Source organism: Lissotriton helveticus, chromosome 3_1 (genome assembly GCF_964261635.1).
Source record: "Lissotriton helveticus chromosome 3_1, aLisHel1.1, whole genome shotgun sequence".
Taxonomy (NCBI): Eukaryota; Metazoa; Chordata; class Amphibia; order Caudata; family Salamandridae; genus Lissotriton; species Lissotriton helveticus.
Window position 1 is genome coordinate 731,118,634 of NC_136061.1, and position 21,647 is coordinate 731,140,280.

A 21,647-nucleotide genomic window follows, 5' to 3' on the forward strand; every position below is an offset into this window, starting at 1 on the left:
ATAAATATGTTAAAGATACTTGGGTACTTTATTTTCTACTTTCATTGGATCAGGGTAGTAGAGTTACCTAAATAAGGAGACAATCCAGACCACCCAAACTCATTCCAGTTACACTGGGGCAATGAGCCCTGTTCTATTTTATAAGGCATTTACTTAGATTTCATAAGGCACTGGTTATGTAAACTTAGGCAGAATGCCTTCGTGAATAGTATTTTTAATTTCATGAGATAAAATACCTCTTTGAAGATGGTTACCTAACATAATCCTCAATTGCCTGTATAAGTGGGATTAAGGCCCAAGCAAACCCTCATTTAACCTACCTGTTATCTTTCTGCTCAGTTCCTTCCAGAGATACAAGTTAGCTGTTTTCTTCTTTTGAGGGGAGTTGCACAAACTCATGAATCTTCAGGTTCTCAGGAAACGTCTTACAATGTTTTTAATCAAAATTCTCAGTGGGAAGGTTTTGCCTGATCAACCCTTTTGGATTATTAACTTGCAGAATCAGAATACAGTAATGACTAAATGAGTATTAATCTCAAGTTGTTTTAAATTATCACTTGTAGAAACCCAAACATTTTTAAATACAATTTATTGTATTTATTTCACATGACAAATGAGAAAACATACATTTACATTAATATCTCTAATGATATTCAGCATCTGTTAAAGCAAGGAGACAACATTTCCCAAACTTACACACAATTATTTTTCTAATTACCCACATATCTGGCCACTCACTACTTTATATGGTATTCTGAGAAGGTTGAGATGCATGTAGTTTATGAGGGTCTTTTTCAGGAAGCACATCCACCTTTCTATGTCAACCTAGGAGATCCGCATGCAATCGTTCATCAGTGTGAACCATCTTCATTTCCAGCTCTCCGGCTAACAACCGTTCTGAAACATTTGTAGAGAGGGACGCTGGGGATGTATCATTTGAATAATTATTCTGTATTTAGGGAGTACTAATACGAAGGATACAAACTTAAAGCAGAACGTAGTCTTTTTACATCCAGAGTACCAACCTAGAATACAGTACTCCTGCACTCCCTGGGACCTGGGACACGGCCTCCACTACTTTCTCCCAGTATTTCCCTAATCACTGACCACACCCAAATCATATGAAGAAAGTCTTCCTGATGGCAGCCGGGGCATACATTTAATTTTGTCTGATAGAGTGTTTCACAGGTAAGGCAAGCCCAATATATGATCTTAAATGGTGTAAGGCAGAAGCGAGAGTTACTAGAGGGGGTACTATGATACTGGACAGCTCTGGCCCATTCAGAGTCTGTTATCAGGGCACTTCCAACCCACTTGGCTCGGACACTAGAGGGTTTCTCATTCGATCCTGTGTTATTGCTGTAGTAAAAAAGGAGGAGACCCACTAGCCAGTAAGTGTTTTTATTGCCTGGATAATGGCCAATTTGAGGACAACCTGGAAATCTATCCCAGCAACTATGTACCACTGCTGGCATTCAGGCAAACATCAAACATTTACCTGGCCTCACTTTGCCCAGCCTACTGAAAGGTAATAGAGTTCACTCTCTCATAGAGTGCTCTCAGTTCCTGCACCCTCCTTCATGGTGCTCGCTCTTTTCAAGTGCAAGTAGCTCGAATATGGAACAAACTCCCACTTCCACTTAGGCAGGCCACGAACATACTAGTTCTCAGCGCCGGGACACTCTGCTGAGTAGCTGCGCTGATGTAGTGTGTTGGATCTTGTTATTATTGGTCTCGTGCTGAGGATTATTCTTATCTCGTGTACACATGCCTGAGCATGTGCATAGAATGTATAAATGTATTCTTTTAAATGTGGAGTCGCTCACAGAAGCCAGGTGTCCGTTGTGCTTGGGCAGTTGCTACTTGGACTCCTGGCTGATGAGACGCTCCTCCTGTGATTGGAAACCGAATCAATAAAACCTCTTTTGGATTACTTATCTTCTATTGGATTATTATTCAAGACCTTTTGTCTTCTACATATTGGCGACGAGGGTGGGATTATAAGCCCTTTTTAACATAACAGAGCAATCAAATGTTCCAAAATTTAGATCAGCGCAGGGAACATCTCCCAGATCCAACATATATTCTAAAGTGAATATCAGACTTTAAGTTCTATATTCCAAACAAATCTTCTGTCTCACTGGCTTGCTAACTTCTTTCCAGGGGACATTTGCATATCTTTTTTTTTAACTTGTGCATCCATTCAAATGCTTCAGGATAACTGGTAGGATCAAAAACGTATGAGTTTGCTCATTCTCTATTTCTTTAGGAGACAGTCCAATCCCTTTTCATTACACCAAGAAGTCAGCAGGATCAGTCAACAGCACTGACAAATTTTAGCCTCCTGGCTTAGTGCGTCACTAAATTCGTAGGTTAAAATAATTCCCCCTTATAGCTATAATTGGCCAAATTTACACTGTGAATTATACCTATCAGGTGTAAAGATGTTTGCACCTGCTTCTCCTCATGCTACAACTGAGTACAATTACACATATGTAAATCAGATCCAAAAGGTAGGAAGTAAGTGTTCCAACACATGGTTAGTGTTTCAGGGCTCTATCAAGAGTTGGGCAAATGGGATACTCCATCAAAACATGGTGGCTATCCTATCTGCTGTATTACAAGTACCATATGCTATAACACACCTGTAATCTGGCGGCCAGGGCAAATCCCACATTTATGACAGAGTATACCATCCACCAAACTCTGAATAAGGGCCTTCATCTTGATACATATACTAAGCACATGCAATTCTTTAATGAGAGAAGATTCTGGCTGCACAAAATAATCCTGGCCGGAGGGACTTATTCTTGCAAAGAGGCTGTTCTTCCATGTATAAGTTCTGAAAACCTGCATGGTTAGTCCCTGACCGCAAACACCTTGCCAAATGCTTGGAATAATTTATCTAGCAAGACCATGGAAACTATCAATTAGAAGCGACAGAGTAGAGAAAGGTCTTATGTAAATCAAAAATACTTTCTTTTTAATGTTCTTTCTTAAGCATATTGCCTGCGTGAGAGGATGTGTTCATTTTAGTACTAGTCATGTGTAATGCTCTTCATTAAGTGAGGTGTTTTTCACAATAATAAGAAAAATAACAGCCTTATGAGTCTGTGAATGGCCTTAAAATCTTGTGTTTGTTAACATTTATAGCCTAGTCTCTGACCCTTTACCACCCTGGAAATGGTCAGAGGTTTCCTCTTGAAAAAGAGAGGGTGAGGTGGGAAGGAATATGTAGGAGAGTAGGATCTGCTTACTATGGTTACCCCCACTTTTTGCTGGTGCTTCACTGTTTCCCGGCTTTAGCCTGGCTGGGGCCCTGCTATTCAGGACCCCAGCCTAGCTGCTTCCTCTCTAAATTAATTGCATGTACTTAGGTACACTCCAGATTGGTTACTGGGTTACCCTTGTGAGTCCTTAGTATATGGTACCTTAGGTACTAAGGGCATAGGTACCCCAGAGGCCTACCAGGGACTGAAGCATGTATTATGCCACCCCTGGGAAGCCTTCCAAAATGGCACCACAGGACTGCTACTCCAGCCTGCATAAGGTGGTGCATGCACCCCTTACTAAAATATAGATTACCTATAATCTAACTGTAATCACTGACACATATAAACCTATAAGTCTCTCCTATGGCAGGCCTTATCAATCCTGAAGGCAGAGTGATTGGTTTTGTGTGAGAGGGTTCCCATGCATGAGCAGAACCCCTCTGCAGCTTTCGGAATCTATTTTCTGAGGCTGTTCTATGATGCAGCCAGACCATATACTCTTAAGTGCATTATAACCTCGCGGTAAATGCTATCTTTGGTATGGCTGCATGGAAACATGTCATGTTTGGTGTCAAACACTTTGGAATCCTACACCCTCGCCAGACCTGGCGGCGGGGGTAGAATTCCTCCCTTCTAGAGAGAGGGACATGCACTCACTGGTCTAGCCGGTAATAGTTTAAAAGAGCCCTGGCATCACAAAATGGATGCAACAGCCACAGACACGGGTCTGACCTCCTGCTGCTGGACGAAACTCCGGCAGGGGAGGACTGGACAATAGATTTCCTGTCACAGGGAGGTGTAACCACCTCCCAGACAGGCTTTAGTGTATTGGAGCTGTGCGGGTGCATTCAGAGAATGCTTTTCAGACGTTGCTGGGGGGCACACTTGGTGTCCCTGTACATACCCCAGTTCATACCAGTTGCTGGGGCACTCAGCCCCTGCTCTGGTGCAAAACTGGACAAAGGGAATGGGTGTAACCACCCCTCTTCCCTGACCCTCCCATAGCTGGGTCCCCAGAGTATGTCCAAACCCCTAACTTAGTATAAGTATGGGACCCCAGTCCTTAGGACTTCAGATTACACCTGGACGAAACTCTGCAACATATATCCTGGAACTTTGACATTCTACACGACTAGAAGACAGAAGAATCTCCCTTGGGGTCAAGGAGTGACTCCCCTGGTCAAACAGGCACCAAGGAAGCATCTTGCAGGTCTGCATTTCCAAGGCTTCCGCCGGATCTCAACGGATTTGTGACTCAGGACACGGACTTCCAGACTTCTCATAGGCCGACACAAGATCCCAGCAAAGCTGAGACCTGCAGCCCTCTCGAGTGATGTGGAACCGGAGCTCCTGGACGCTGTGCACATTTTGCTAGTGCATTGACTTCCCGAGCTTTCCCGAAGTTGCGCATTGGTAAACTTGTAGTCCAAGCCCCAGGCACCATCTGCACCGAAGATTTTGGGCCTACACTCTACAAGTGTTCCGTGGGCCCGCTTCTAGCATTTCTGCTAGAGACGCCTGCGCGATCCCTGGTCTGCATGGATTGCTGTTGCCAAGGCTTGTTGGGTTCCATCCGGAAACCGACACGCAGCACTCGACATCCTTTGTGGGACAGCTCGAATCCAGCATCTGGTCGTAGTCTACACCTCGTGGTCCTCGTGGCTGAAGAGTCAAGCTTCACCTTCTTCACCTGAAATCACCCGAGATAGGTGAGCATCCGCTCATCGCCTTTCTGGTCACTGCCGAGTGACCCAGACTCTGCCCCCTCTGCTTTCAGGTTCTTCTCATCCTTGATCCAGGCTTGGATCCACCCGGACACTTTCGGCGTGGTCGCGAGCAGCACTTTGCAGCAGATCGCCATTGAAATCGATGACGAAACCTGACACCAAAAGACACCTATGCACCGGCTTGCCTGGGTGAGGTAACAACAGTACTCCAGTGCTCCTGTGGGTATTGACTCTAGAACTGCCTAGTTCTAAAGTGGCTTGCTCCAAGTTCTCTTCTAAGTGTCCTTTTTCTTTAAAATTCCAACCGTGACTTTCCCCGTAGAAGTTAATGGTGATTCGCGGCTGTGTTTAGACACCGCAAGCGTCCTCTGTTTCACTACCTTGGGTGGTTCCTGGTGGCCCCATTGGTTCTAAAGGCTCTAGGCCTTGTATCGATGTCAGTCGTGGTTCTTATACGACTTTCTTAATATAAGGTTTGCTACGCCCCTAGGGCTCAACGTATATTGTGCTAATTGACTGTGCTAAATAAGTTTACTGAATGTACTTTTGCCTCTAGCCTCAGAAAGAGACTAGAGGGATGTGTTTAGAATACATACATATATTTTATATATATACCTGGTGTGGTTCTCCTTTAATGTGGTCATTCATGAGATTACAGACTGGTAAAACAAGCTGCTTTACATTCCTTCAAGACTTAGCCTGAAGGCTGCTCTCCACAGCTACCACTATGATAGCTTTCTATATAGGTTGTCTTTAAACCTACCATCAATAAGGGTCATTTGGACTGGTGCAAAGTGCCCAATAGAATAGTGGGCATCATATGCCAGGCCACTTCTGAAATCCTCCAAAGTTAGTGGTGACATAGGGAATTTTGTTTTACCCATGGCCACATCTTTTTGTTAAAAATGTTAATTTGTACCTTGGCATACTGTCTTGCCCCAAGGTGAACTTGACTGTGCATACAGTGTGGGAATACCAGCATTTATAAAGTGATTGAAAGTGATTCATGCACAAAAATTAAATGTATAAATTTCTGTGCTACTGCAAGAAAGCCTTACTGACATTGATTATTTTCTTGTGGAACATTGATTTCTACACAATTCTAGATCGTGTGTATTGATTTTGTTTTACACCATTTGCCCTCCTGTTGGGCTTACATACGTCCTACCTCTGTTGTTGTAAGACCAATAATGAGTTCTTATGTATGTGAGGCATCACTAATGGCGACAAGTGCCACAACTCTTTGTGGGATGATGAACAAATAGTTTACTTTAAGTCCTGCTCCTTTTTCTTTTTTCCCCAATGAAGAGAACATCCTGAAAACTAGGTTATGGAATGTCAAGGGCAAGCAATGTTCATAATTTTCACTTCCCTCACTTCACACGGCCATACTTATGAATTCCTGTACAGTGTGGAATATGGACAATTTCTCTTTCATGTGTGGGTATGACATTTGCAATTGATTTTATGATATATTCCAGTCTTAAATATTTAAAATATAATGACTGTTTAATTTACTTCCTGTGCCTCTCTTACATTGATCTCATTTACTTTTTTGCCTGACTTACAAGAAATGTTCAAAACTTCCACACTGCTTTCGAAAACCTGAAACTGCTATGCACTCCCAAAGTGTACAGCAGTTTCAGGTTTCTGATGTACTTAAGCACAAATTCATCAATATAGTCACTTTTCTGTAGATTTACTAGTAAACACAAAAAACATGTTGACTGTTGAATGTATTTTATCCTAACATAATGATGGATCTAGCTCCTTTATATAAACCACCACTTTCTCAACACCCAGTTAAATCAGCACTTAAACCACAGGTTCCTTTATTTGAAAAATTAATCTGTAGATTTCTGTAGTTCAATGTCTGAGATCCAAACAGATTGCTCCAGGCTAACATGACTTATCTCAGTTTGGCCTAAGTGAACTTATTTAAATACTTAAAAGCATTTTCTATTCCCCATTCCTGTTACATAATCAGGGACATACATTATCATATAAGCCGGGCAAACATTCATTTATGTGATGCTAGATTGGTCCAAAGAGGCACCTAATGGTGATTTTGTGTCCTTTGGATCCTATCCATCCATTGTGGACAGTGTGAAAATGTAAGATGAGCAATTAAGGATCTTTGAACCAAATGCACAAAAACTGTATATTATCATGAAAAGTTACACAATAATAAAGGCTGATAGATGTGGCCCCATCTGACCTGAAAGAAGTATTCTAACATAAGATTGCAACTTTTCTTATGTGATAGCGTGCGTGACAACTATGTAAAAGTATGTAAAAGTGATCTCTTGATGCTTTTAGCCTCTTCCACAGTGGTGGTCGGCACAGTCGTGGGTGGGTTGAGCGGGGGAGGCAGCACAATTTAAAAAAATGTTAAAAAATAAATAAACACCTTGCCACCGGGTCTATAGTCTCTGATCCTGCTCTCCTCCGTTGTAAGTTGGACTCCAGGAACAGGAAGCACAGTCAGGCTCCACTGACCAATCACAATGCTGCATTGCAGCGCTGATTGGTAAGCACCCAGTCTCCCCTGACCAATCATAGTGCTGCAATGCATCGTTGTGAGTGGTCTGAGCTTTGTGGTTCGACGCAAAGCCACTGAATGGAGGGCTGGGCATGTTTTCCACCCAGCTTGTGTGGAGAACAGGGAAAGTGTGCATGACTTTTTGGCCGATCCCAGAGGGCCGGCCAAACAGTCATGTGCACTTAGGAGTGGGCAAACCACTCATCCCCTGCCCTGGTCCGAGAGCAGAGCAGTCCTGCCCACCTGCAAAGCAGCACGGAAACATAACATGATAATAATTCAAAGTTATTATCATTCTGTCTTTCCTTTATTTGCGCTGCTTAAAAGCAGTGGGGCAACGCTTCTCCGCCATAGCAGAGGAGCCACCACTGTTCTTCCAATGTCGAGCAGTTCTCATCAGGGGACCTCTCCATTTTTAGACACAACAGTTTTCACTGCATAATTTAACACATTCAAACCCCACTGTTGTAACACCTTAAAATGGGGTAGGGCACCATTGATTGCAACTCACCCTTCAGTGAGGCTGATAGCTGAATTTACATTTAATGATCTCCCAGCTTGATAGAAGAATGTTTAGCTACCCAGGAAGATATTGTCACAGCAAGAATTGACTCCCTTTGGTTATCAGAGCTACAAAATGGATTTATTTTGCGAGACAGTACGTTTTAAAACAATTATCTCACACATTTATAATCTGTCTAGGCATGAATGATTCCATGATAAAGACATAAAACGACAGTATATTGAACAAATCCTTCCTACTGGCGACTGCCAGTAGGTAGTTATAGTTGGGACCATGTTCTATAGGTAAGGCATTTTATTGACTTGCCTGTATCTTTAACGCCGTCTGACAAATCTCCATGAAAATATCCCCCAAAAAGTGCCCCAGTCAATTTAGTTGTGCATGAAAAGTTTCAGGGTGATCCATCAAGCGGGGGTTGTGAAAAAGGAGGGTGTCAAAGAAAGGGTGTTTTCCTATGTTAATTCCCATAGGACCTTTCGTCGAGCCTGCAACCCAAAGCACTGGACGGAAGTATACCAAATTTGGCAGAAAGGTAGATTTGGTTATGCAGATAACACTTCCAGTTTTTTGGTGTAAATCTGTTCAATAGTTTTAGAGAAATTAAAGGAAATCCAAATTTGTATACATGTGACCGCAGTGACTTCACAAATAATTACGAGCTTGTGCAGGGAGCAGGCCCCCAAGCCTTGGTCTTGCTACAGCATACAAGCTTTTTTTTTTTTATATGCCTAAAATTTGCAAACTTTTTAAGCCCCGGGGACCACCACCTCACTAGGGCATATGTTTTTAGTAGGGGGCGGGGGGTGCACGGACCAACCCAGGCCACAGGGACTGCCACTTCCCCAGGGATATCTGCCAACAAATCGGGTGAGACACCCCCGGGGACTGCCAGTGTCATGGGCCTCAATTGATCGTAATCGTGGCTTTGCCGATATTCACACATCAATCCAAGTACTCATGCCCACTCACTCACCTAAACAGCCACTCCCACAAACTCACTGAGCACTGCATAGACTGCAGATGGTCCAGAATGCCACCGCCCGCCTTGTGTTGAGATGGCCCAGGAAGTCGTCTGCATCAGCAGCACTTAAGACCCTGCACTGGCTGCCCATCCAGAAAAGGGTACTATTCAAAATCTTAGTAATCACCTTTAGGTCCTATCACCAGCTGGGTCCCACCTACTTGTCAAAAAGGTTTGAAAGATATGTGCCGTCCCGTTCACTCAGATCTTCCAACCTTAACCTGCTGGTTACTCCCAAATTCAGACTAGCTACGAAAGGAGGAAAATCTATTGGAGTGCTGGGCGCTATGGCCTGGAATAAACTTCCACTCCAACTACGCCAGATCCCGTCAGAGAGCCTTTTTCGAAAGGCTCTAAAGACATGGATTTTTAAACTCACAGACACAGCATGTTTAGCCCTGGTCTAAATCCATACCCTAGTAACACCAAATATTGCCCTACCGATGTCTCACTAGCTCCCTGGCCAAACACCTCTTAGACACGAATGGTCAGCGCCAAGATGCTCTGTTGAGTGTAAGCTGCGCTTTACAAAAATAAAATTACATTACATTACATACAGTCACCAACACACCCACTCACCCATGCACCCCCTCAAACAGCCACTCACTCACCCAGTTACACACCCATACACCATTCACTCAGTCAGCCATACAGGCTCTCACACACACTCACCCACCCATATAATAATCACTCACACACTCATCCACCCATATAGCCAAGTACACACCCACTCTCAACCATGCAGCTACTTGCACAGCCACTCATCCATACAGCCACTCACTCACCCATACAGCCACTCACTCACCCATACAGCCACTTACACACCCATACAGCCACTCACACACCCATACTGCCACTCACACACCCATACTGCCACTCACACACCCATACAGCCGCTCACACACCCATACAGCCACTCTTACACCCATACATCCATTCCTACACCCATACAGCCACTCACAGACCCGTACAGCCACTCTTACACCCATACAGCCACTCTTACACCCATACAGCCACTCTTACACCCATACAGCCACTCTTACACCCATACAGCCCCTCTTACACCCATACAGCCCCTCTTACACCCATACAGCCCCTCTTACACCCATACAGCCACTCTTACACCCGTACAGCCACTCACACACCCGTACAGCCACTCACACACCCGTACAGCCACTCCTACACCCATACAGCCACTCATACAGCCACTCACACACCCATACAGCCATTCCTACACCCATACAGCCATTCCTACACCCATACAGCCACTCACAGCCCCATGCAGCCTCTCACACACTCACCCAGTCACCAATACAGCCGCTCACTCACCCATGCACTCACCCATGCAGCTACTCAGACACCCACTTATTCATCCATACAGGCACTCGCACACCCATACGGCCACTCAGACAGACACTCCCACAAATTCGCACAGCCACTCAGATGACATTTAATATAAATGGTATCACTCAGTAGTACAGAAACTATATTTTAACTTATGCAGTACCTTAGTATATATCTTTTAAGTCTCAGAAACGTTTATGAAACACTTTAACTCACTGGATGATGTCATCAGTGATGTCATTTCAGATGCCATCAGTGATGTCACTGGCCATGACATGATTAATATGTGAGGTCATAAGCAGTGCATTGCGTTGACGTCTGTTCTAGTTAGCTCAGGTAACTATAACTGCTTAATTTCACTGGTTTTGCACAAGTGAAATGTGATCCTGACTATAATGTCCTGTAGCATTTGTTTTTTCAGTGAATATATATATATATATATATATATATATATATATATATATATATATATACATATATATACTTTTTTTTCTTATCCGCACTTTTACCTAACACTTTTCATTTATTGGTCTTCTGTTGTGCAATTCTTCTTCCTACTTCAGCTTGACGCAATCAGTAAGCCCACTTAAGCCACCCACTAACTTCAATGTTAGTAATGGTATTCTGCTTTTTCACAAGAGCACATCTGCACACAAAATAGATTATTTTAGCCAGGAACGATTATGACTGTGTGATTTTTGAGACCCAAAATATTTTTGCTATTAGCCTTTGTTTTTTCATATTGCTGATGGCTCAGAAGATCACACAAAATTAAAGTTTAGACAATCAAAAAATCAAAACAGGCGTTGGCATAGCCAAAGGTCCGCCAGCCAGAACTGTTGTTTTTAGATGATTGACACCTGAAATGAATAATTACTGATTTTGTGTATTTTTTTTCTTTATTATGTTTTCTTTTCTTCATTATCATAGACTTCCATGAATATTTCAGAATATGAATTTATCAACTTTAGCTTTTTTGGTTCTCAGATTAGGGATTTTCATCAGGGAGGACTGAAGTGCACATATCCCACTCTCCTTTACTCTCAGCTGACTGTTATAAGTACAGTGATATCGAAAAGAAATGCAATATTTTAGATACCTTCTCTGAAGATTAGTTTTTAATCAAGTCCTAATGTCACATTGTTTTCTAAAGGCTCTCGTGCTTTGTGTTCTTACCCTGTGCATTTGACCTTTTTCTCTCCAAAGTAATATGCCATTTCCTTTCTAACCAGTGGATTGTCTTTCCAAAGCTCTAAGCATCTGATGCGCTGAAATTGTCTTGTTACTTACACTTGATTCCATAAATATAAATGTCTAAAATGATGATGCAAAATATAATTATTTCAATATTAAGCTGCTAATATACTCCAACTGTGACAGGTTTATTCAAGCTTTTATGGAATGTTTAAATTCGAATTAAATTGAACTATGATCTCTTTGCACAGTAAATGGTATAATATATATTCCTGGCATTTTGGATTAAGAGGCTAATCTTTTAAAGTGGTTTCATTGAAAGACTTGGGAGCCGATTATCAGTCTGGTAGTCCACAGACTGCCAGACTCGTGGGGGCACGGCGGTTGCGGCAGTCTCTCGACGGCCCTATTAAGATTAGGGCAGTCAGACCATCATTTCCCCGTAGCAGCCGCCAGGGAACCGCCGTTCTCTAGCAGTGTTGCGGCAGTCAGGACACTGCAATAATCTTGCTGCCACCGCAGTGGTCCCGCCAAGCATATTACGAGTTTCCTCTCCACTGGCGGTGTAATGGCGGTTCCCACTCCATGAACACTGTGGTGGAGAGGAAAGAACACTTTCACAGGGGGATGCATTCGGGGGGCACAACATGTGCCCCCTGTGTGCATGCACCCCAGTTCCTGCACGGCATAGACTTTTCAGTCCATGCCTTGCAGTAACTGTTTTTGGCATTCCCATTGCGGTGCCCATTTTCTGAGGCACTTCCGTGGGAACACCAGAACATCAGCTCGCCAGACAGGAGGAAACTGCTAATCTGGCAGGCGATCTGACCACACGGGGCAGACCTGACATCGCACTGCCAAAGTCATAAAAAGGCCTTTAGAGTCTGTCAAAGAGAGGTGTCTATTTACCGAATTACGAGTTCTGTCTCACTTGTTTAAGTGTTATCTTTTTTTAAAGTTTGAAGTGAGGAGCTGGTGTCAAATGCAAGATGGGCCTATCCCATGCCATTAAGGCAGAGCATTGAAGTGCGTGGAGATCCTCTGAGCAGCAAAACTAATGTTAGAGTTTGAATACTATTTCTTTGACTCGTACTATAAGAAGATAGGTTATTAGGTCTACGAAAATCTTGCTGTTTCAACTTTTCGTGGAATTCAGTAAAAGTGTAATGCAGAGGAATCGTGCTGTAGATAATTGTTTAGCTCGTTTCCTGCTATGTCCGTTTTTTCCTGAAATCCACATGAGCCTTTTTTTAAAGCATCAGGAGATGCCACGCTAAACTGTTTTTCCAGGTGTAAGGAAAGAAAAAGAAAACACTATTGGCACGACGGTCTTAATTTTCATGGTTGCCTTCATTGAGCATATCTTTACAAAACAAGTAGGACATTGCAAGCTTAGGTATTGCCATAGAATGCTTGCAGTTTATGTAATAATTACTTCAGAAACCAGCCAATGTTTCAGTGATGGAAATTTTAAATGTAGAGAGCTAACATTCTTAATTAGTTGAATCTAACAACAAAGCAAAGTTACTTCAACACACTAAAATATATAACTAATTGCCCACCTGGTGTACAAATAACCTCACTATTACCAGCGTCTCCATTAAATCCCCTCCAATTCCTGCATCCTTTTAAATCTTTCTGAAAGTTTTGATGTGACTGCATTTGCATAAAAGCCTAATACGTTCAGCAAATGTCTATAAAGGCATGCCTATTTTGATTGAAAGATTATCTAATATGTGTTTTTTTCTGCATACTTTATTTTACTTTCTTCCTTTACCCACGGCATAGAGGAAGTGTATAAGAGAAGGATAAAAGAAAAACGTAAGCCCTATGATTCTGTTGGCATTATTTTTATGTGTCTGTTCACACACAAATTTTGCTAATCAGCTTTTCCACAGCAATAACAAGTTGCCCATCTGACTGCTTCTTAACACTGTACCTGTGGTACGTCATTGCTTACTATACAGAAAATGCAAATTACTAGCATGATTTCATATTTAAATGTGGCATACAGCTTCACAAAAATGACAAAATGTTATATTAATAGCCTTCAGCTGTTTGTGTTTTGTTGCTCTGACTATCGTTTGTGGCAGAACTTTTAAAACCCGTCTGATGGCTTTTGCATAACCGTCTGCTCATTTTAACTTCCAGGGACTATGGGCTACTGGGGTACACAAGACATGCTAATTATCACACACATTTATATGTCTTAATTTGTGTGCTTTTGTACCTATATGCAATATGTGTGGTCATTTATGCGCATCAAATTATAGAATCATCCTTGAACAATGTCTCTCTTGAGTGACAATGTAGTGTATAATTTTCTCTGTGTGACTGTCTGTATGCATTTAACGTTACAATGGTTTGAAACACTTTCAGTACATAGCCTATTTCAATATTGTAGGTGGTCATATCTAGCTCAACTCATCAGGTTTATCTCTAAAAATGATTCTTCACGTATGTTCTTAATTTTTTTCAGCTTGCTACTCGAGCTTAATTTCTTCTTGAGACATTCTACTTTGTTCGTTTCATATAGCTTCTATGGACCTCACTGTGTAGAACATTGCTTGCAGTCTTTCTTTGGCCTACTACATAAATGGTTTTGAATGACCTAATCTCTTCCATAGTCACTCCAATCATTGGATTCTACGACAATTAATGAATCATGCATACTTATTTGGGCCATTTCACTTACCTCACAGTTATAAAATGGCTCGTTTGGTTTAACATGTTTGCACCAGGATTTAATTGGTAGATGTATCAATTGCAGGGTAAGTTTGTTGCTTGAAAATATTACCTCGGCTTTTACTTTTCCATTTGCAGTTACTGTCTGAGGATATGTGTAGCAAGCTGTAGCATCCTTTGTATGTGGAATAACTATATATTCAGAAATGACAATCATTATTATTATGGTAACCGCACATATCACCATCGATTTCATTGATAATATATTTAGCACTTTTTATTGCTTATACTTTTCCTCGCCTGCTAGGTGACAGGGAAATTAAAACGTTTTCATTTGTATCCTCTGGAAGTGCATTATAACGCTGGGAGTGGGTACTGCAGACTTCTCAATTAATGTATATGAATTTATATTTTACTAAAAAGTATGACTGCAGCATTTTTATTCAGACATTCTATGGAAGAGCATTTACTTAATGACAGTTACCACATATCTTAAAATACTTCTTAAATAAGACAAATTCCAAACAGTTAGTGAATTCTCCTCTCTAGATGCATCTTTGAATTCGTCTATAATAGCCAATTTCAGTTTAATTATTTCAAAACTTGGTTTTCTGTAGTATAATTCTTATTATAATTCTAATTCTTATTTTAGTTTATAATGTTGAAAATGTTAATGTTTGTTATTCAGTTTCAGTTAACCTTTCAGTATTTTTCAACTGTTTTAGATCAAGAAGTTCAACGATTAAAAATAGGAATGGAATCTTTATTAGCTGCAAATGAAGAAAAGGTAAGGTGCTACACTGACCCTCATCTGTGAATATAGTTTACTACCTACTCCAATAGCACTCGATCTTCGATCCGGTGATTGCATTATCTTTTTCTATTTTTCCAAACACAATTTTTTTGATCTTCCCAAACAAGCATGCTGGCACATACATTGCACAGATACAATACATGACAGACCAACAACTGGAACCCTGAAGGGGGTCTTTGTACAGAGGGACAAAAGGTCACAGCAAAAGAAGAAGTTGGTGACCACCCACAGTGGGGTTGACCCTCTTTGTGTTTACTAGGTGACCCTCCAGCAGTCATTGTTGGGGCATATATGTTTCGGATGCTACCAGACCAGACTAGCTGATCCTTCCTGGCAAAGGGTTTAGGAACATTATGTTAAGTCCTGCGCTTGAGCAGCGCACTATGGACCCCAAATGTTCTCACATTTCTTAGGGCATTTCCATACATTATAAACTACCTCTTTGGCCAGCATTCACCAATCCATAATTTGAACCCACTGTGACACCTAGGGTATTTCCTCGCTCCCCCATAGCCTGGTCACAACTCCTTTTGCCGCTATGAAAACCGTATTACAAAACAGCAGGGTGTGTCTCGGCAGAGTCTAATCTCTCCAGATCCAGAACTGCATTATCCAACCGGGAAGTATGCTCACACTGTTAAGGCAAATGTTCTTTTATTTTACTACCTATCTTAAATACACCTTCGCTGCATAGCCTAGGTGAAAATACTTTAGCGTCTAGACCAACTTTGCCTGTAAAGCTTAGTCTGCACTGCTTAGACTGACAGTGCCTATCCAACCCATTGTGAAGCCAAACAGTGCTACCACTGGCTTGGTGTTTGTTTCCACTCCATTATCAAGGACAAAGTTAAAGCTCTTGAATAAGGCTGTTAACGTATCATGTTCCCAAAGTTGTCAGTCCAACAACGGGCCCAATCCCACTCAGCTCCGGACGCTTTAGACCAACAGGCAGAGAAGGAGGCTCAGGTGTCGATACATGACGTCCTCACCCGCCTTGACAAATTTACCTTGGGCCAATATAGGCAACGCCTCCATCGCGAGGGCGATAAGTCTGGCCGCTTGTTGGCCTGGATCCTTCGCCGTGAGTTTGCACCTGAAAGAATAGTTGCTCTAAGGAACTCGGGTGGTGTTATGGTCCACTCAGAGTCCGATATCCTTGAGGTCCTCCGGTCCCACCTACAGGCCGTGTATGAGGCTGACCCACTGGTTACGGAGGACTCTTATCGCTCGTACCTGGAAGATCTGGGCCTCCAAACCCTGCCAGAGGCAGTGGTGAAGGACCTCGATACTAAACTCACTCTGGGTGAGATTAACACGGCGATTGCCGCCCTCCCTTGTGCCAAGACCCTGGGTGAAGATGGATTCCCGGCAGAATTTTATCACGCATTCGGGAGCGTCCTGGCCCCGCTCCTGTTGCAAGTTTATGATGAAGCCCTGCAGAAGGGCACCCTCCCACCCACCCTGAATCAAGGGGAAGTCTGCATGATCTTGAAACCGGGCGGTGATAGTACTGATCCCGCGGCATTCCTCCCTATCACCTTGATAAATACGGATGCAAAAATCCTTACTAAGCTTTTGGCCAATCGACTCGCAGCGCACATGACTCGCCTGATCCACTCGGATCAGTGCGGATTTATCCCGGGTCGTAATACGGCGATGAATCTGCGCCGACTAAATCATGTCCTACATGAGGTACGAGGTCGAGAGGGTCCACATGTGTTGGTGTCAATTGATTTGGCTAAAGCATTTGATACCGTACATTGGGGGTATTTAATGCAAGTGCTCTGGACAATGGGATTCGGACCTAGATTTTGTAACTGGGTTCGAGTACTCTACGGGGCGCCCCGCGCCAGGGTCAGGCTGGGATCGGCCCGCTCAGAGGAATGGCCGTTGGAGAGAGGCACCCGGCAGGGTTGCCCTCTCTCCCCTCTCCTATTCGCTCTCGCGATTGAACCCCTCGCCGTCTCCGCCCGTGCTGAGCTACGGCAGTGGGGGATAGCTGTAGGTGACACTATTAATGTGGTCTCACTCTACGCGGATGAGGCACTATTCTACCTGACCTCCCCCTCTGAGGCTCTCCCTGCCCTGATGCGGACCCTCGACCGCTTTAGTGCGGTCTCTGGGTTGCCTATTAATCTGAACAAATCCCTGGTCTTCCCGTTGACGGGTTGTACTCCGGACCCGGGCGTGGATATGCCACATTTGGGTCTGCGATGTGAGCGGGAAGCGTTTCGATACCTTGGCATTCAGGTGGCCGCATCTGATGAGGCCCTCCTGACTTACAATGTCGATAGAGTCCTCCAGGCTCTACACAAATCTGTTGCCTTTAGGAACACGCTTCCTCTCTCTCTTATGGGGAGATTGGCGATGGACAAAATGGTGATGCTCCCCAGGATTTTGTATGTATTGCAGAATACCCTATGTCCATTGCCCCCCCGAGTGTTTCGTATGCTTGACTCACTCCTTACATCCCTGCTTTGGGCGGGCGGGCGTAGTAGAGTAGGTTTGCGCACGGTGACACGTTGTTGGGAAGAGGGAGGCCTGGAAGCACCGAGATTTGATTTGTATTATTATGCAGCGCAGCTTCTCCCAGCAGCTAAGTGGTTCGCTGAGGAAGACAACTGGGAAACGACATTGCTGGCAGGTTTGGCGAACGAACAGGCTCTGAGGGAGGCCTTGATGCAGGGTCGAGGCGCCGATGAAACTCTACCGTATGTGGTGCGCCACACAGCGGGAGTTTGGCAGCGGTTTGTTGAAAAGGTACTGAGAAGGGCCCCGTTTCATAGGGAGCTCCCAGTGTGGATCTTGGCCCCGGTGCTCCGGTTGGAGGAGCACATGTCCTACCGAGATTGGCGCTATGGCGGCTGTGAGACGTTGGCAGACCTTTACCCAGATGATTCCTTCCTGTCCTTTGAACGTGCCATGGAGTCCTTTGCCCTCAGCGGAGGACAGTACCTCCACTACAGGAGCCTCCTGGACATAGTCAGAACAACGTGGCCCCAATAACCGGAGGCGCCTCCGCTCACCTATATTCTTGACATTATTTTATCCTGTGGGAGAGGGAAACGGCTGATTTCCTTGCTCTACTCAGCCATGCGTCGAGACTACCCCCCCCCCCCCCCCCCCGATTGCGCCGGCCTGGGAAGCAGACTTGGGGGTGGAACTGGACCCCGACCAACGGAAAAGAATCGGACTTCTGACCCGTAAGGTCTCCTGTAATGCACGTTTTAAACTTATACATTTCAACTTCATCCATCGTACCTATCTGACCCCGGTCTCTCTGAACCGCATTTCGGCAGAGAGACGACACACTTGTCCTAGATGTGGAGCACAGAAAGTGGGTTTTTTCTATTTGGCGTGGGAATGCCCTCTGGTTCATGACTTCTGGAGAGAGGTGGTGGCCCACCTTGCTCGGGCCACGAAAATCAGAATTCTCCTGGATCCGCTCCCCCTGGATGGGTCAAAGAGCGCCCGAACTCTCCCTATGGCTGAGGGATGCTAGAGAATGGTGACACAAATAAGACCAGGGTTTTTAGTTGAGGGAAATACTGGTTTGCACCCAGAACCACGGCAGGAGCACCCTTCCTGCGCATCGTCTCCCGAATCATGGGAACTACTTGAACTACTTGAAGAGAATAAAACACTTCCCCTTTTGATTAAGTAACTGCCTTTTATATCGGTCATTTGACCTTCACTCAATTGGGATCTTCAAGTATCACACTTTAAAGTTCAACCTACATACGGAACAGTAACTCAGGACTGGACCATTCGTCCAGACGATTATCTTTAGTACACCTGGTCTCGAGCGGAGCCGGGTTGGAAATATCACCGGCACAGCGACCTGTGGCCATATACTCTCCGACAACAGCCCTGAGGAGTTGCCAAAAAACTCTGTAACCTTTTGGCGACGAAACACGTGTCGGCTAGCTATCCACAACATTAAAGAGGAACCAGTTCACCAATTGTCCTCTTTTTCTGCGAATGTGGATTCTGAACTTTTAAATGTCCATTGAGACATCATTTCTGTACTTTCTTTGGTTGTGCAGCGGACCTCTTTTCATGCTAGAGAATGGTCCCTGGCTGAGAAGACTCAAATGCAGCGCACTCGCAAGGATGGGAAGCTACAGGATGATCTGCTTGCCTGGAGGATGTTGTGCATAGAAGGATTAGCGGATGATGATTCAGATGCTACCAGCGCTGAATTATTTACCCCGGCTGAATCAGAGTCTGAGTGTACGGAGGCGGGAGCTGAGCTGGCGGGTCTGGGTCCGGTGTGAAGGCCCTAAGGCAACCACGTAACTATTCCTTTACACGCATTATTGAGACTAGCTGTGATTCCCACAGGTCCTGACTGTATTACAATGAATGTGCCTTAGCTGGGCCCCACATAAATGATCTAACTTGTTCTAATCAGTACTCATGATGCCACACTTGGGAAAGTTAGTTTTTGTTATACGTTGCAAGAGTATAATTGCACAAAAATGGAAAATCGGCGAATACAATGATAATTACATGTCCTTTAGGCGCAACTAAACTTTTCCTTTTTACATGCTCTGATCCTACGCCGCCCAGCCTCCGGGATGTGGGCCAAATGTGGCTGTGTATTGACCTGATACCTGCATGTTATTAAGCTTTGCATATAAGTGGTCTGGATGACCATGTACCTTATGCCTTTTTTATAATTTCGCAATAAAAATATTTTCAAAAAAAAAAAAAAAGTTGTCAGTCCAACTCCAATATCAAAATGAGACCTGGTCGGCCCAACACTGAATGGATCATGCTCTCATTTCAAAACCCTGTGTCCCAAGATGAAATACCTGTGACTCAAGCTACGCTTAAAGAACTTATCAACATTTAAATCGGGTCCAGTTGCCCATGTGAGCTTTCTTCTGATGTGATCCTTTTTCTTCTGGCTAATTAACCTCCCTTTTCTTGCCGATTTCACTTTCTCACTGATCCTTTTTGGCGGTTTGCTAAGAACAGAATTACAACATTATTCTGTAAAATGTGTAGGCATTTTTGATTGTACAACTACTAACGCAGTGTTCGTCATATGTGGGTTAACCAAAGTAAAACTTTAACTTCAGCGACCTTCTGTTTTTTCCCAAACAGCTTTACTTACTGAGACAACTAATTTATTTGGTTTTGATTTCCTTTTATATAGTTAACATACCTTTCTAGACATTTTAAAAGATGTCCAAAATATTTGATATGTGAGTCAAAATCATGTCAGTCAAGAATGAGCATTATTAACAATGTGCAGAATAGTAAATTAACACTCAAATCCACACATGTACACCGACATGATACTGTTGCCATAATTGTGATTTGGATATGACCAGTTAAGGTGGGCTTTCATGGCTTATGCTAATTAGTCTTCGACAAGGCCTCAACACCATCTTGTCCAAAATGGATGCCACATTCACTGTTTATTTCTGCTGCACTTAGTCAAGCAAGTCAAGTTTGTTTATTTCTGAATTACCCCATTCTCGAATAATACACTCTAGCATGGGCTAACTAATGTACGATTTTTCTAAGGATCTTCTGGTTGCACTCAGTAGTACAGTCATAATGGTTCGCTGTTGTTTATGTAAATAATTTGTTCTGACACTTTGGATGACATTAGGGTAGAGGGGTATGAATCAATATTCATGTAGTGGGTTAGTGCTTAGTTGGGAAAGAATTTAAAATCCTTATTCTGATTTGTTGAAAATTCCTTTGCTCACACCGCAATGAGTCTGCACTTTCCATGCTCTTCTATGAGAAAGTTTCCTATATAAACCCTTCATTTTAGATGGTGAGCCAGATCTTTTGGAGACCTTTCGTATGCTGGTAGGAATGTTGTCAGATTTTATACTGATTTTGCTGCATATTTAGGACTTTGTCTGTTTTTGATTTTGCCTATTATTTTGTATTGCATTGTCGCTTACAGCTTTCTCAGCAGTGACTTTATACATTTATGTGAGATTTGCCACGATTTCTGTATTGTACCTTTAAACCTTTTGGAATAAACTGATTTAACTTCTTATTCTGCTCTAGAACCCACTAATTGAGTCAGTCCTTTATCATTAGACTGTGGTTTTGATATGCTGATTTCTACCTTCATTGCCTCATGAAATTGAGGTTAACATCATCCTTGTACACCTAAGCAGTGGGCGTTCTTTTGAAGTGTAAGATTTGAGAGGTACAGCTTGCTCATGCTGTCTTCCAAGCAATATAATTTTGAAACAACAATCCATTTGGACAGGAAAACGTTTTTCCTTCCATAAACGAAGGAGCTGTGCTTTTTTGGAGGATAAACAAAGTTTGGATATCTGATTGACTGATCCCATCTCGAAATATATAGACCCATCTGTGTTTGCAAGCACCAGAGCCGGTGACTTAAAAATGTCACACTTATAAAGGAGCATTTTAAAGATTCATGCCTGGCTGACGTGGGTCATTGTGCCTAATGTGCATCTGCTGGTGCAGCGATGAACTGTTGACAAGACTGAAAGGTGTGTGGGAGTCTGTGTCATTGCAACC

At 43.3% G+C, this 21,647-nt stretch overlaps 1 protein-coding gene across 15 annotated transcripts in view; it reads left to right on the forward strand.

Moving 5' to 3' along the window:
- Nucleotides 1-21,647, forward strand: part of PPFIBP2 (PPFIB scaffold protein 2) — a 1,415,596-nt gene that overhangs the window by 1,007,346 nt on the left and 386,603 nt on the right. For 9 of the 15 annotated variants that reach the window (XM_078680890.1, XM_078680883.1, XM_078680884.1 and 6 more), the window contains one exon: nt 15,034-15,095. In XM_078680890.1, coding sequence (XP_078537016.1) covers nt 15,034-15,095 — 62 coding nt within the window. Of the gene's footprint in view, nt 1-13,411; nt 13,445-15,033; nt 15,096-21,647 lie in introns of all 15 variants that reach the window. The other 6 variants (XM_078680889.1, XM_078680881.1, XM_078680882.1 and 3 more) reach the window with 1 other exon arrangement.